Below are 16296 nucleotides of genomic sequence, written 5' to 3'. Positions count from 1 at the left end.
TCATTGTGTCCCATAGATTCCTGTATTTTGTACTGACATTATCATTTACTTGTAGAAAACATCTAATTTCTTCTTTAATTTCCTCTGTGACCCATTGGTTGTTCAAGAGGGTGTTATTCAATTTCCATGTGTTTGTGGGAGTTTTGCTGTTTATGTTATTGATCTCCAATTTTATTGCACTATGGTCTGATAATACACAGGGGGTAACTTCAATTCTTTTACATTTACTTAGACATGTCCTGTGAGCTAGCATGTGGTCTATTTTGGAGAATGACCATGTGCAGCTGAAAAGAATGTGTATTCTGATTTTGTGGGGTGGAACACTCTGTAAATATCTATTAAGTCCATTTGTTCAATAGCTTTGTTCAGTTCTAGAATTTCATTGTTAATTTTTTGTCTAGATGATCTGTCTATTTGTGATAGCGGGGTGTTGAGGCCCCCACTACACTTGTATTAGTGCTTATTTGGTTTTTCATGTCCATTAGTATTTGTTCTTTATAGTTGGGGGCATTCGTATTTGGTGCATATATATTTAGGATTGTCATCTCTTCCTCTTGGATTGTTCCCTTCACAAGGAGGTAGTGACCATCTTTGTCTCTCTTAATTAGTTTTGGTTTGAAATCTACTTTGTCTGCAAATAAGATTGCTACCCCTGCTTTTTCCTGGGTTCCTGTGGCGTGGAGAACTGTTTTCCATCCTTTGACTTTCAGTCTATGGATTTCCTTTTGAGTTAGGTGTGTTTCTTGTATACAGCATATTGCTGGGTTTTGCTTCTTAATCCATTCTGTCAGTCTATTTCTTTTGATTGGTGAATTGAGGCCATTAACATTGAGAGTTATAATTGATAGATATTGATTCATCCTTGTCATGCTCTTTTACTGTTGTTGGCTCTTTTATTTCTTATTTTTTCCCCCTTTCCCTTAAATGCCTTACCTTGCCTGGTGGCTTCCCTCTGTTGGGCCTCATGGAGTTGTGCCCTTCATTGACTTTTTCTAGGATATTGCTTAAAATTGTTTGGAGTGCTGGTTTGGTGTTCATGAAATTTCTCAGGTGTTCTTTGTCGTGGAAGTATCTAATTTCCCCATTGATTTTGAAAGGTAATTTTGCAGGATACAACTGTCTAGGTTGAAAGTTATTTTCTTTTAGGACTTGAAATACTTTAATCCAGGCTCTCCTTGATTTGAGGGTTTGTGCTGAGAAGTCTGCTGTGATTCTGATGGGCTTTCCTTTGTAGGTGATTTGTTTCTTTTCTCTACCTACCTAGGATTTTGTTCTTCTGTTGGGTTTCTGGGATCTTAACTACTATATGTCTAGGTGTAGTTCTCTTTTTTATAATCATGGCTAGTTGGAGTTCTATATGCCTCAATTATCTGTATGTCCAATTCTTCACCTCTGTCTGGGAAGTTTTCTACTATTACTTCTGTGAACAGTTTTTTTATGTCAATTGTAATTTCTCCTGTTTTTTCGTGGACTCCTATCAGTCTTATGTTATTCTTTTTTGCATCATCTAGCAGCTGCTGGATTGATTTCTTGTAGTCCCTTACTATTTTTAAGAAATTTCTGTTTTCATGGTCCTTAACCGCAATCCTGTCTTCTATATCTGATATTCTGTCTTCAGATTCCCTTAGTCTGCTGTGCATGTTTTCAATGGAGTTTTTAATCTCCTGAATATCTGTTTGAATCTGTTTCATGGAATCCATTTCTTTCTTATGTTGGGTGATCATGGTTTCCATTTCATTCTTATGCTGGGCATTCATGGCTTCCAGCATGTTTCTGAGCTCATCTTTTTTTTTTTTTTAATCTGTTTCTATTCTTGGGCTTCTAATCATGTCTTTCACTTTGCTCACCATCTCTGTAGTTATCTGGAAGATTATTTCTCTTTTGAATTTTTTCTAGAGCCTCATTCATCTGTTTTGTTACTTCCTGTGCTGTCAGTTCAGGGTGTCCAGATGGTTGATTATCAGATTTTTCCAACTCATTTCCCCCAGAATTTGCTTTTTGTGGGGTGGTAGTCTGAGTTTGTGCCTTGCTTAAATGTCTTCTCATTTTTATTTTTGGTATTGTCCTTGGTTTAATTCCTGGGTTAATATTTCAAAGTTGCTTATTGTAAGTATCTTGGTTGATGTATTTAGAACCCTTATGGAATGACTGCTTCTCAGAGGTGTCTTCCAGATATAGCTGGTCTTTAGGTTTTGAGTCTCTAATGACTCTTAGGCAATCTCCTTTTCATTATACCAGGAAGGACCACTGACCAGATCAATCACAACACCTTAGCCCAAGTGATACAATCAGCAATACCATAGCATCAAGTACCTCTTAGAAAAATGACAATTTGTGGTAATTATTAATCTATCACCTTTAACTGTATGAATTAAATCAAAATCAAGGACCAACCCAACATATGTTTATAGTGAATAAACTCTTCAATATAACAAATTTACTCTTCAGGATGGGGAGTTAGAAGAAGTTGGTGAGGGAGGGATAAGTAGGTAGAAGGATAGGGGAAGGTTAGCAGTGAGGCCAGAGGACACAGGTGAGAGAAGGAAAGAGAAGAAAAGAAAAATAAAGAAGAAATATGAATTAGGCCCAGAACAGGAACACAAAGGGAGATGAAGAACAATGTGGGACAGCAAGGGAGCAAGGGAAAATGAGAGAGAAAGAAAGGAGAAAAGAAAAAAAAGAGAAAAATAAAACCTAAAATAGTAAAAAAAAAAGAAAAAAATTTAAAAATAAGAGCAACAAAATAGTCGTGATTTTGAAAATAACAAATAAAAGATAAAAATGAAGGGCCTCCTGCAGGGTTTGTCTCTGCTGTCACAATAGACAACATGGTCAGCATTGTGCAGTTATAAGTCAATGAGTCTCAGTAAGCCAGTCCCAGACCCGTGAGATTCAGGCAGATTTCTGGCTGCAAGTCCCTAGTTGAGCTCCCTGTCCTCCTGCAGAGCCGAACTGTGCAAGGTTCTATTGCAGGTTCCAGCTGCCTTTTCCCTGAATATAGTCCAGGTTCTGATGGGAGGTGATGATTCCTCTAACTTCCCAAGTATGGTGGTCTAGTGTGCCTTTATTGCAGAGATTCTCTTCACTTTTCCAGTGGGCTTCAGTTATCCTCAGGGAGCCTGAGAGAGGCCCTCTCTCTGTTGTTCACATCTGCAGCTCAGGACAATGGCCTTTATGTCCCCCTGTGCCTCTGTAGTGTGGAACCAGGCAGCTGCACAGCCAAGAGGCCAGAGGCGGGGCGGGGCGGGGGACTATGCTGCCGGCTGGTGGGCATGCCTGGGGGGGTCCTCACTGTCTCCTGGTCGCAAGTGGGCATGGGTGAGCTGGAGGGAGCAGGGCTCCAGTCAGCCTGGGACCACTCTGCCCGCATGGCTACACTGGCAACTGGTGGGCGTGCCCGTCTAGAAGTTTTTTTTTAAATATGATGTGATCCCATCTGCTTAGTCTTGGTGTTGCTTGTGGGGTTGGTGTAAAACTGGGGAGTCTGTTCAGGAAGCCCTTGCCTACACCTATAGTCTTCAAGAGTTTTACCTATTTTATTTTCCAGCAGATTCAGTGTTTCTGTTTTAATATCTAGGTCTCTTATCCATTTTGATTTTATTTCAGTACAGGGTGAGCAGCATGGGTCTAGATTCATTCTTCTGCTTGTGGATAACCAATTTTCCCAACACCATTGATTAAAGAGACTATCTCTTCCTTAGCATATGTTTTTGGCCCTTTTGTCTGAGATCAGACAGTTGAGTGTGCCTGGAGTTGTTTTGTGCCAGTACCATGCTGTTTTAATCACTGTAGCTCTATAATGTAACTTGAAAACCAGGATTGTGACGCCTCCCACTTTGCTCTTGCTGCTCAGGATTGCTTTTGCTATTCTGGGTCTCTTCTGGTTCCATATAAATTTTAGGATTTTTTTTCTAGTTCTGCGAGGAATGCTGTTGGTATATTGACTAGGATTGTATTAAAACTATATATTTTGTTAATATGATTATTTTGACAATATTGATTCTGCCTATCCAATAGCAGTACATAACTTTCCTTTTTCTGATGTCTTCTTCAATCTCTTTTTATCAGAATACTATAGTTTTTTTTGTAAAGTCTTTCACTTCCTTAGTTAGGCTGATTCCTAAGTATTTATTTTTTTTAAAGCTATTATAACTTCTTTCTCAGTGAGTTTTCCTAATTTCTTTCTCTGTGAGTTCATTGTTAGTATACAGGAATGCTATTAATTTTTGTGTATTTACTTTGTGTCCTGCTACTTTCCTCAATTTGTTTATCAGTTCTAAGAGTATTTTGGCAGGCCTTTTTGGGTCCTGTAAGTAGAGGATCATGCTGCCTGCAAATAATACTTCAACTTCTTCCTTTCCTATACCAACCCCTTCTCTTTCTTTCTGTGCCCTGATTCCTCTGGCTAATGTTTCGAGTACTGTGTTGAACAAGAGTGGTAATAGTGGGCATCCTTGACTTGTTCCTGATTTTAGAGGGAAAGCTTTTAGTTTTTCTCCATTTAATATGACGTAGGCAGTAGGTTTGTCATAAGTGGATTATCAGATTGAGATAAGGTCTTTCTGTACTTATTTTCTTCAGGGTTTTTAAAATCATGAATGGATGTTGCATTTTGTCAGAGACTTTTTCTGCATCTATTGAGATGATCATGTGATTTTTGTCCTTGCTTCTGTTTATGCGCTGGATTACAATTACTGATTTGAGTATGTTGAACCATGGCTGCATTTCTGTGATGAAGCCCTACGTGGTCACGACAGGTGAACTTTTTGATGATGTGTTGCATTCTATTTGCGAGTATCTGGTTGAGGATTTTTGTGACTATATTCATTAAGAGATTGGCCCAGCTCCCCTAAGTCCCTGCCCCGCTGGGCGAGTCACTTCCGCCACCCCGGGCAGGGGTTGGGGCGGGAGCACGGGGCAGGGCCAGGTCGGAGGGAAGCTCGCCCCCACAGGAGCAGGGACTACATTTCCCGAGAGGCCTTGGCGACGCCCCCCGGACGTGGAGCCCGGAGTTCCACTCGTGCGTGAGGCGCGACCAGAGGCCGAAGACGGGATCTGACCACATGGCCGGGCTGCCCCGCAGGATCATCAGGGAAACAGCGTTTGCTGGCAGAACCAGTTCCTGGCATTGAAGCGGAACCAGATGAGAGCAACGCCCATTATTTTCGTGTGGTCATTGCTGGCCCCCACGGTTCCCCCTTTGAGGGAGGGACTTTTAAACTTGAACTGTTTCTTCCAGAATACCCAATGGCAGCACCTAAAGTACGTTTCATGGCCAAAATATATCATCCTAATCGAGACAAGTTGGGAAGGATATGTTTAGATGTTTTGAAAGATAAATGGTCCCCAGCACTGCAGATCTGCACAGTTCTGCTCCCGATCCAGGCTTTGTTAAGTGCTCCAATCCAGACGACCCATCAGCAAACGATGTAGCGGAGCAGTGGAAGACCAGTGAAGCCCAAGCCGTAGAAACAGCTAGAGCATGGACTAGGCTATGAGCCAGGAATAATATTTAAGTCGATCCGATCATCAAGCTTGTGTCACTTCTCCTGTTCTGCCGAGACTTCTTCCTTTTTTGTTTGCATTTAATGGACACAGTCTTAGAAAGACTACCGAATAAAAGCACAGACATTTTCAGTCCTTTGGTCATTAAATGTACGTTAGCAAATCCGTGTCTTGTCCTGATTCACTGTTGTACAGCATGAGCAGAGGCTAAAAGTATCATCGGGATTGTCATGAAACGTTTAAAAGCAGTGGCCCTCTGCTTTTATGCATTTCCCCCATCATGGTTTAAGTATAAAGCACTGTGAATGAAGGTAGTTGTCAGGGTTAGCTGCAGGGGTATGGGTATTCTTTATTTTATTTTTTGAGGGGAAAAGCAGTTTCCAAATTTTATGGACTCCTTTTCCCCCCTTTTATGGTGATCTAATTGCATTGGTTAAAAAGCAGCTAACCAATACTCTAGAATACGCTCTCTAGCCAAGCCTAACTTTATTTAGATGATATAGATGGACAAGCTGATTGTTTGAACCAAAATGGGAACGTTAACATCACAGCCCTCACTAATAACATTGTGACTTTGCTGTCAAGTGTAGATTCCCCCCTTCAAAAAAAAAGCTTGTGACCATTTTGTATGGCTTGTGTGGAAACTTCTGTAAATCTTATGTTTTAGTAAAATATTTTTTATTATTCTACTTTGCCTTTGTACAGTTTATTTTACTGTGTTTATTTCATTTTCCCAATGTGACAATTGTATTTAAAAATTAAAACTGATCGAACATTCTGTTTTGGTCTTCACCATCTGACAAATAGGATGGCAAGGGATGGATTTGCCAATTTCTTTTCACAGATGCAAATTTGGGTTAAGATATTACTGAATGGAGTATTTATAAACAGGCCCTGAGCATGCATAAAGCTTCAGTATCCGACTTTTTCTTAACCCCCTAGAAATTTGAAATAAATACTTTGTGTTATCTGGTTAGGTGATCGTAGGTGTCTTGCCACAATGTTTGAAAATCACTGTACAGGAGAGTTGCAGCAAAGAAAGCAGCAGTGACTGACATCTAGGACTTACACATATTTTGTGCCAGTTTTTTTTTTTCTTCTTGCCTCAATTTTGGGTTATGACCTTTCTTGGTTTTTGTCTGAAAACTTCATGTATTACCATTGGTATGTGATTAGGAAATATCAATCTGATAATCATTTGGGGTTTGTAGAGATATTTGTCAAGTTTTTCTTATAGAACTAAGAGGAAATCTCAAACAGCTTGGGTTAAGTGTCATCAGAAAGATTTCTTCCTTCAAGAGCATCAGACTGAGTTAACGAGTCTTGCATCCATCCTTTCTAGTACACCATGGGAGCTTTTAATTTGGTTTTAGTAAATTTTTCACGGATAAGAGTTTCTTCCCTCACAAAACTGTTCTTTCCCACCTCTCTCCACATCTAATTCCCAATCTTTGTTATTTTTAAGCCTTAGGTAGCCAGTCATGAGTGTGTAGATGCTAACCTTTGGGCCGGAATCCTTGATTCTTGCAGTTTAAGGTAATGGATATTGCAGCCCATCTGGATTTTCTTCACTGTCATTCTCATGACTCCTGGAGTTTCTCCAGAACGTGGTGTATTTTATTGTGCTCCTATGTAAGATGAAGAATTATCTATTAAAATTACATTTCCAACACATACACACACACAAGAGAGATTGGCCTGTAGTTTTCAAGTTGGCTTCTTGTCTGGTTTTGGAATCAGGGTAATGCTGACTTCCAGAATGACTTAGGGAGTTCTCCTTCCCTTTCAGTTTCATTAAAGAGCTTAAAGAGTTTTGGCATTAGATCTTCCCTGAAGTTCAGGTCCAGTTCAGTGGTGAATCCATCGAGTTCTGCCAAAAGCCCCCATTGGTGACCTCCTCTCCCATATGAGCTCTGCGAGGGCAGGAAGAATGAATTCTATTCATTATCCCACAGAATAGTGCCTGGTACAGGGTAGGCACTTGGGTTTGTTGATTGAATGGGTGAATGTAGAGTTCAGGCTTTTGCTTATTTTGTTTTTGTTTTTTGAGACAAGGTCTCCGTATGTAGTTCAGGCTGACCTTGAATTCACTGTGTAGCCCAGGCTGGCCTTGAACCTGCAGCTAAGAGTTCAGTCTTGAAGCTTAAGGTTCCACTCCAACACAGCCTGCCTTTCACACCTACAACCGTATTGCCCAAATGCTCTCTCTTTTTTTTTTTTTTTTGGCAGTACTAGGGATTGAACCCACAGCCTCTACACTGAGCTGCAGCCCCAGCCCTTTTTTATTTTGTATTTTGAGACAGGATCTCACTAAGTAACTAAGTTGTCCAGGCTGGGCTCAAACTTGACATCCTCCTGCCTCAGCCTCCCAGAGGGCTAAAACTATGGCCATGTATTCCCACACCTGGCTGCCTAAGCTCTCTGAGCTGCATTTTCCTCACCTGGAAAATGAGAAAACATCTCTCTTAGGGCGAGTGTGAGGGCACAATGGATGCTATGTGTCAGGGCCCTGCCACCCTGCCTGGCAGCTGTCACAGCAATGTCCTTGCTGTGGCTTAAGGAACTATCTAGGTGCCAGGTGCTCTGTGGATGCAGAGACAAGAGGGGCCGTGCCCTGAACCTCAGGACTTCTCAGGCTCATAGGAGGACAGGTGGCAAACAGGTAGCCACGTGAGGGGTCCAGGCAGCTGTCCTAGGAGCCCAGGCTGGGGCTGTAGCTCGGGGTAGAGCATGCGCCTTAGCAGGGTGGAGGTGCTGGGTTTGATCCCCAGCACCCCACAAAGAAGAGAAAGAGAGAGCACATGGCCAAAGAAGGTGTGGAGGGGACATCTATGCCTGGTCCTGGACGGCAGAGAGGTTTCCTAGCAAAGAAGGCAGAAAGGGAGTTGGGGAGGAAGGAGAAACAGGCTGAGCTGTGAAGCCCATGGGTGCAGGAGGAGTCTGTGGGGTCACCATGCATCAGCGTGGGCCACCGTGCTGGTCACCAATGCCTGACATTCCAGCTCCACTTCCGTGCAAATCATGCCACCCACCAGGGAAGGAGCCGGGAAAAGAGTATTTAAGGACACAGGGAGCGGGTGGGGGGTGTGGCTCAGGGGCAGAGGAGGACCACGGGTGCGGGGCTCTGGGTTCGATTCCAGACACAGCAGGTCACACAGGATCGTCACTGACGCTGCACTAAACGCACTCGCTCTCAGTGCCTTCACCTGTGTAACCCCAGTGTGGGGAAGGTGGCCCTCTGGAGAGCTCCGGATGCCCTCCCTGGTTAACCCCTCCCACTCTGGGTCCCTGTGGCACAGGTCTGTTTGCTGTCACTGTTTGATCCCGTCAATAAAGGGTAGATAGGGCTGGGGATTTAGCTCAGTGGTTTCGCCGCCTGCTGCGCAAGCACAAGGACCTGAGTTTGATCCCAGGTACCAAAAAAAAAAAAAAAAAAGGGTAGATAAGGATGACTACAAGCTATGGGTGGAAGGAAAAGCAGGGAGCATGCAGGAGCTATAGGTCATGATGGGGGGCACCCACTCCTATGACTACAGGTGAGAACGAATGTTTCTTTAAAAACTTTGTTTCCAAGTCGCGCAGAAGACGCTGAATCAGCCCGCTGCAGACAGGCAGGTCTGCGCACGCCCTACCGAGGTCCAGAGTCTCACAGAACTCGCAGAATCAGCCCGAGCCCAGGCAACAATCCACTGGACCCCCACCCCCGCTCCTCTGTACAGCCACCTGGTTCCACACTACAAAGACGCAGAGGACACCAGACCATGAGACCACGGTACTGAGTCCCGCTGCTCCCGGCCCAGAGGTAGGGGCTTCTGAGCTACCATCCCACTGCTCCCAGCCCAGAGGAAGGGGCTTCCCAGCCACCATCCCTCTGGCTGCTCCCAGCCCACAGGAAAGGGCTTTTGGGTCACCATCCCTACTGCTGCTCCCGGCCCCTGTACCACCTCACCCAGCTCAGAGGAGGTAATCCGTGCAGGTGCCAACAGCCTCCACCCCAGATGAAATGAGAAAACACGTAAATAAGTCTCAAAACCAGACTTCCAGATCACCTACAGCAACCCCAAAGGGAAATGAGATGGAACACTCTGATACTCAACCACCTGGACCCACTGAACTGGCAACAAAAGAGGATCTGGGAAAAATGAAATCAGAAATAATTTCTCAGATAACAGGAGAAATTGTGCCCCTAGTGCGAGACATGATTAATAAATCTAGAGAGGAGCTCAGGAACATGATGGAATCCCAAAATAGGAAACAAATGGAATCCATAAAACAGATGCAAACAGATTTCCAGGACATGAAAAACTCCATTGAAAGTCTAAACAGCAGAACGAGCCAATGTTAGGATAGAATTTCAGATATAGAAGATAAGATTGCAATTAATGACCAGGAAAAGAAAAATTGCTTCAAAATTATAAGGAAACACGAGAAATCAATCCAGCAGCTGCTAGATGATGCAAAGAAGAATAGCATAAGACAGACTGGAGTCAATGAAGAAACAGGAGAGAGTGCAGATGACATAAAAAAATCTCTTCACAGAAATAATGGCAGAAAACTTCCCAAGCAGGGGAAAAGAGCTTGACATACAGATAAGTGAGGCATATAGGACTCCAAATAGCCTTGATAAAAGAAAAATCTACACATAGGCATATAATTGTTAAGATTCCAGAAACTCAACAGAAGAACAAAGTTCTACAAGCAGTCAGAGAAAAGAAACAAATCACATACAAAGGAAAGCCCATCAGAATCACAGCAGACTTCTCAACACAAACCATCAAGGCAAGAAGAGCCCTAAAAAAAAAAAAAAAAACTTTGTTTCCTCCAGGAATTCCCCAATGCCCTGTCATTAGCTGACAGCCATTAAGTCATTGGAAACTTAAATTGATCAAGATCACTTTGATCCAAACAATTATAAATTTCACTTGAATATAGCAATTTGCCAGGTTCTAAGTGCCACGCAATGCAGTGGCCAAACTGAAATTAAGAGAAAAAACCAGATCCTACAGACTTTTAAAACCACTAAAAAGTGACTGCAAAGAAGAATTCCATTCCCTCCTTTCCTTTCCCCTTCCCCTCCCACTTCCCCTACCCCCTTGGACCTTTTCTTCCTATTCAAATTATCAGTTATTTGTTTTAATCGTTTTATCCGTATTTACACTTTCAGCTTCTCAAGAAGGGAAAGGAAAAATTATGAGAAAAGAAAAAAATGGAAACGAAATCTATGTAAATAGGGAAGGGAGGAGGGGTGAAGGGCGCACAGGGAATGGGGAAAAAATGAGAACCAAGATGCATCATGCGCAGGTACAAGCACCCAAGATAAATGTAAATGTACTGTATACCTAAAATGTACCAATAAAAGAACTTAAGCAAAAAGAAATTTACTATATTAAATAATTTTTTGCTTTAAGCTTTTCCCATGGAGGATGGGGAGAGATGTGTTAAAATCACAATTACCACAGTCTCAGTGAAGGGTTGGGGCAGTGATACTGTATGACAATAGTCCTTTGTATTAAAAGTCATCCCAGACAACTCCTTAAACATAGAGCAAGGGGTCTCCTCAGAAGCATACAGATGTCCTGGACTCCTGGTTATTTTGAGGTATGAATCTATCTTCTACCAAGCTGGCGCCTAGCCAGATGTGTCCTTTTCATAACCCCAATTGCCATGTGCTTGGCTAAGAAAGCTCCCAAAGTATTTGACATTCACTAGCAATATTTACTACCGCAGTATAAAATACCCAGGCTGCATGTCAGGCACAATACATAATGTTAATTTACAGATTTCTCTGGACAACATTCCAGGTATAACTAGCTATAACCCCCGGTATAATTAGCTATACCTTTGATTGCTTACCAAAATGCTGAATAATGGATGAAAAATCCCAACATAATTGTCAACCCTTGGAACCCCAGGAAGTATGGAAAAGGAACCTGCAGGCATACACCAAAAATAAAGGTCTCTAGTGCTTGCTTCTCCTGCACTTTGAGTCTTAACACAAACTATACTGTGCTCGGACAGAATCACAAGACAGGATGTCGCTGAAGCCTTCCTCACTCTGCCCGCCCCCGAGTGCGGCAAAAGACCCGAGACTCACCGAGAGGAACTCCGTGAGCTCTCGCGGCAGGACCAGCTTCAGTTCCCCCTTGTTGAGCTTGAATCGGTTCCCTTCCTTGCAGGAGTAGCAGCGGTGGAAGATCCGAATCGTGGTGGGCACGTCGGCAGCAGACCAGACCACACCACACGGGGAACAGACGGCCAAAGTGGGAACAGTGCCCTTGCTCAGAAGAACCATCAGCACTTCCGTGAACACAGACTCTTCCCTTCCCCGGGTCCGCCCGCTTCGTGGTGACTGACGGTCGCTAAACCACAGCAGTCTTTCCACTAAAGACAGCACCCACCCCTTCCAGGCCAGCTGGGGGAGGCTTCTGTCCTCTCCGAACCCCAGTTCCCCAAGATGACCCTAAGTCTCAGCAGGACCACAAGTCAGCAACCAGACCACGGGCATGGAGCCACGTTAAAACACGTTAAAAAGTAAATAAAAACAGGAAGAAAGCCCTAAGTTCCTACCTGGTCAACCATTACGTGCTCCACCAACAGGTGTTTACAATGGAACTGTGAGCGTCATTCCCGAGCTTCCTCCCCGGCACACCTGTGTCCAACCGATGACAATTACCAGTGACAAGAGATGCAATCAGTGGTGCCTGTGTGCCTGTTTTTAATCAGCAGAAGGAACAGGTGTGAGCTGCTGCCCTGAGGGCGGTGGAGGGCCTGCCATCCGCTCTGTGCCCTCAGGAACCCAGGCCAGGAAGGAGGAAGCCTGTGGCCTGTCCCAGGGGAGGAGGGAAGAACACGCAGGCAGTTGCTAGGAATTGATGGCTAGGAAGAAGTCTAAAAATAGAAGAGCAAATGGAAACACTGGCCCAAGGCTGAGGATGCCTGGCAAGGCCAGCAGTGAGGTCAAGGACAGGAACTCAGGCAGAGTGGTGGGACTCACCCAGCGGGCAGAAGACGCCGTCCAGGTGCCGATGGAGAAAGGCATGAAGCAGTCAGCCCAGCTATGTAAAACAGATGTGAGATACGGGAGTATGTGTATATATGCTTGCCTTTGCCCAGAAGTCAATAGAAAAGTATATAAGAAAGTAACCAATCAGTAGTTGTAAGGCAACTACCCAGGGAGGGGGACAGAATGGCTGGAAGTTAGACTTCTTCATTTATACCTATTTCATTAATTTTAATTTTTTTTTTTTTTTTTAGTTATAGGAATGCATTACCTAGTCAAAAAATTGAGATTGTTGGGCTGGGGATTTAGCTCAGTGGTTCTGCCACCTGCCTTGCAAGCATTAAGGACCTGAGTTCCATCCCCAGTACCAAAAATAAAAAAAATTGAGATTGTTGAGCATGGTAAATTCAACACCTATAATCCCACCTCCTCAGGAGGCTGAGGCAAGACGATCATAAGTTTAAAGCCAGACTGGGCAACTTAGCAAGATCTGTCTCAAAATAAAAAGTGAAACAGGCTAGGGGTGTATAGCTCCGTGGCAGAGCATCCCTGGGTTGGATGGTCAGCACTACAATCAATTAATCAATAGAAATTAAGCTAAAAAACAAAAACAAAATACTGTGGAGCAGTGGGTGTATGAGAACCATGAAGGGGACATCCGAGAGAGAGACTTCATAAAGAAGTGTCCCAGAAAAGCCAAAGCCGGAATTGGCTACTGTGCTTTTAGGTGCTGTTTCTGGACTGAAATTTAATTCTATGGAAATGAGACAGTACCTCCTTCCTCTTTCCCTTGAACAAACCAGGATGATGGGACTTCAACGCGTCCAATTGTCTCCCATCTCCACACTGGGCACTGCAGTCCCAGCGAGGCCCCGGGGTGCCTGAAGTCTGATTCTCAAAGACATTTCTAGTTTATCACTAAGGTAATCATGCATGAGATAAAATAATGGTATTCTGAATAGTCAAGAGTATGAAGAAAGCAAAATCCTTCTTCCTCGTCTCCTACTCTGGAGCAAGCTCAATTGACATTTCCCGAACAAGGGGCTGTGTTAGAGAGGTTAAAAACCTGCACTGGTTGGCTTTAATTCTCACCTCCGCCAGTAAGGAGCTGAGTGGTTGGCCTCAGTTTCCACAGTGGTATAAATGTGGTAGTGTACCTGCACAATGAGAAGAATCAAAAGAATTAAAATATGTTTCTGGAGCATAGTAGTGTATCTGGATCCGCTATTATTATCCTTATATAAAATCATTCTAAAAAGTATGTTCCTTATATAACTATTACTTGTGTATCTTTAAACATGCATTTACATCAATAGCATCAAATGTATACACTTTTTCTTTACTTAATATGTCCTTTAAAATCTTGCTTGAGTTCCTTAACAAACTAAGAATACAGACATCATTTGATCGGGCTGTACTGATTCACGGTACAGTACATCCCCGAGAGAACAGGAAGCTGTGCCCTGCAGTGACACCTGCATACCCACACTTCTCATGGGGACACTCACAGCTGTGGGGAGAGCCTGGACACCTGTGAGCAGGCGAATGGATAAAGGAAACCTGGTACACTCACACACAGTGGAATATAGTTTGGCCAGAGAAGAATAAAGTTGTGTCATTTTCAAGAAAATGGATGGAATTGGAGACAATCACATTAAGTGAACTAAGCCAGACTCAGCAAGTTAAATGTTGCATGTTTCTCTTATATGAGCAACCTACAAGAATAAGCAGGAAGGGAGAAATGAAAGGAAAGTAGAAGATAGATGATTAGAAGGAGGAAGGGTAACAAAGGAGGACGGGTAGTGGGGGTGGCCCTTAGCCCTGATGCGTCATCTTGGCCGGAGTCAGAGCCCCCAGCAGGTTAGGGAGCTCTGGGTGTGGCTGTGGGCGGCTGAGGAGAAGTTGGTGAAACCTGAGGCGGGAAGACTCAGGCAGGTGAGGGTGACGCCAAAGAGGCTTGCAGCCTGGATGGAACACAAAGAGAAAGGAGGAGGAAGCCTGGCCTTTTCTGCCTCAGAGGAGCTCTGGTCTTTGCCATTGCCTTTGGTCCCTAGCCTCCAGTACCCACTGCAGGCTCTTCAGCCTGCCGACACAGAGCCCTCAGCCTGCTGCCGCGGACCTGCAGCAGACTCTGCAGTGAGCTCCAGGCCTTGACCTCCAATGGGGTTCTCCAACCCTGTGGCTCCCAAGTGGCCATTCTGTGCGCTTCCACCTGTGGCTCCTCAGGTGGTCCTTGTGAGCCTAGCTGGTAAATCTTTTGTATGATTATATACATTTTGTATTGACTAAATCTGTTCCTCTAACAAACACAAATTGAAAATAATCAAAGTATGTTATATGCATGTACCAATATACCAGCACAAACCCATTCATTTCTATTAATTACGAGTGAAATTCTCTTCCTCAGCACATACAGACCTTCCCTATTCTTCACTGAAGTCGCATATTATCTCCATGGGGGCTGCGCCTACATATAATTAAGAAACACCTATCGTGTCCTTCTGTTATTCCAGGTCCCATGGAAACAGGACAGATGAATCACACCCTGGAGCAAGTCTGATTGCCATTTCTCCTGGGGGTGTTAAACACCAGGAATGCAGGGACCACCGGCAGCTTGTCCTCCTTGAGTGTCCCCGTCCATGAGTGCCTTTGGGCGTCATGAACACACTCTCCTGGTCTCCTCCCCGATGCAAATGCACTTACATTCTGCAACATTTAAACTTCTTTCCCAGTGCTCTCTGTCACTTGCATAATTCAGTCACTCCCTAAATTGTACTTTTTACCCAGATTTCTGTGCTAAGCTCCAGAATGATCTATATATCTGCCTGCTGTGGCCCAAGCTTACCAAACTGAACTGAGATCAAAGTAATACTCCTCCCCCTTTCCCACCCAGACCTGCTGCTCCTGCTGTAAGGACCGCTTCAGTCATCCACTCCACTGGTCACCGGGCTTCTCCCACCACCTTGAAATGTCGTTCAATGCTTCCACTCCTCTCCGCCCCTCCCCACCATCAGGTCTTATGGTCTCCATCACCACCAGAGCTCCCTTGCTGCTCTCTCCACAGGTAGGTTGCACCCTTCCATTCCAATCTCCATTCTGCTGGCAGAGTCGCTGATCTGAAATACAAACCAATTCCCACACTCCTGGGCATCCAGAGGCCTGGCCCTGCCTGGCCCTGCCTGGCCCTGCCCATGATTTGGGCTCTCTCTTTCTGCCGGGAATGCTGACTGCGCCTGCTGCTTGAAGATTCCAGTCAAGCCGCGTCTCCTCTTGGAAGTTCTCCTGCCTTCTTCCCAGTCCCCCCACAATGGCCCACCCTATCCCCCCTCGGCCTCTGCTCATCTTCTTGCCTTTATTATCATCACACTCATCACACATTCCTGCGATCGCTTGTCTCTAGTCTGCTGTACACAGCCCTGCTCTCCACACCTGGACTGAGTTCCCTGGTACCAGGGCCGATGTCTGGTCTGTCTTTGCAGTCCATGGTGTAGGACAGGATCGGCACGTGGAAGTGCTCAGGAATCCTCGCCAATGGGTAGCTGGACGAGCATGTGAGTCAGGGAAACTCTTAAGATCCCCCATAGCTGAGTTAACTGTTCGGATAATTATTTGATTGCCTTATTCCACAAAAACAATTTTTTTCTTCACCAAAGGCAAAGAGAAGATAGATAACAATCATTCTGAGGAACACAGAGTTTGAATTTGGAATTAAGTATTATCAGGTTAAACTGCTGCCAAGTTAATAGATGCCTAAAATCAGCAAATCTATAAAAGTGTGTGGTCCCAGGCAG

The 16296-nt window shown here is 44.2% G+C and overlaps 1 protein-coding gene and 1 pseudogene across 6 annotated transcripts in view; one reads left to right on the top strand and one right to left on the bottom strand.

Moving 5' to 3' along the window:
• Positions 1 to 12333, bottom strand: part of Bri3 (brain protein I3) — an 88901-nt gene extending 76568 nt beyond the window's left edge. Inside the window, exons 1-2 of one of the 6 annotated variants that reach the window (XM_021254764.2) lie at positions 12073 to 12333; positions 11600 to 11779 (exon numbers count right to left, since the gene is read on the bottom strand). In XM_021254764.2, the coding sequence (XP_021110423.1) occupies positions 11600 to 11779; positions 12073 to 12084 (192 nt within the window). In that variant the 5' untranslated portion in view covers positions 12085 to 12333. Of the gene's footprint in view, positions 1 to 11599; positions 12034 to 12072 lie in introns of those variants that run through there. The other 5 variants (XM_021254766.2, XR_002393373.2, XM_021254769.2 and 2 more) reach the window with 5 other exon arrangements.
• Positions 4556 to 6242, top strand: LOC110348264 (ubiquitin-conjugating enzyme E2 N pseudogene; annotated as a pseudogene).
• Positions 12334 to 16296: the final 3963 nt, after the last annotated feature.

The sequence above is a fragment of the Heterocephalus glaber genome, unplaced genomic scaffold, assembly GCF_053883595.1.
Source record: "Heterocephalus glaber isolate CG9 unplaced genomic scaffold, H.glaber_assembly_v1.0 deba00001610, whole genome shotgun sequence".
Classification (NCBI taxonomy): Eukaryota; Metazoa; Chordata; class Mammalia; order Rodentia; family Bathyergidae; genus Heterocephalus; species Heterocephalus glaber.
This window is presented reverse-complemented; position numbering and strand designations above follow the sequence as displayed.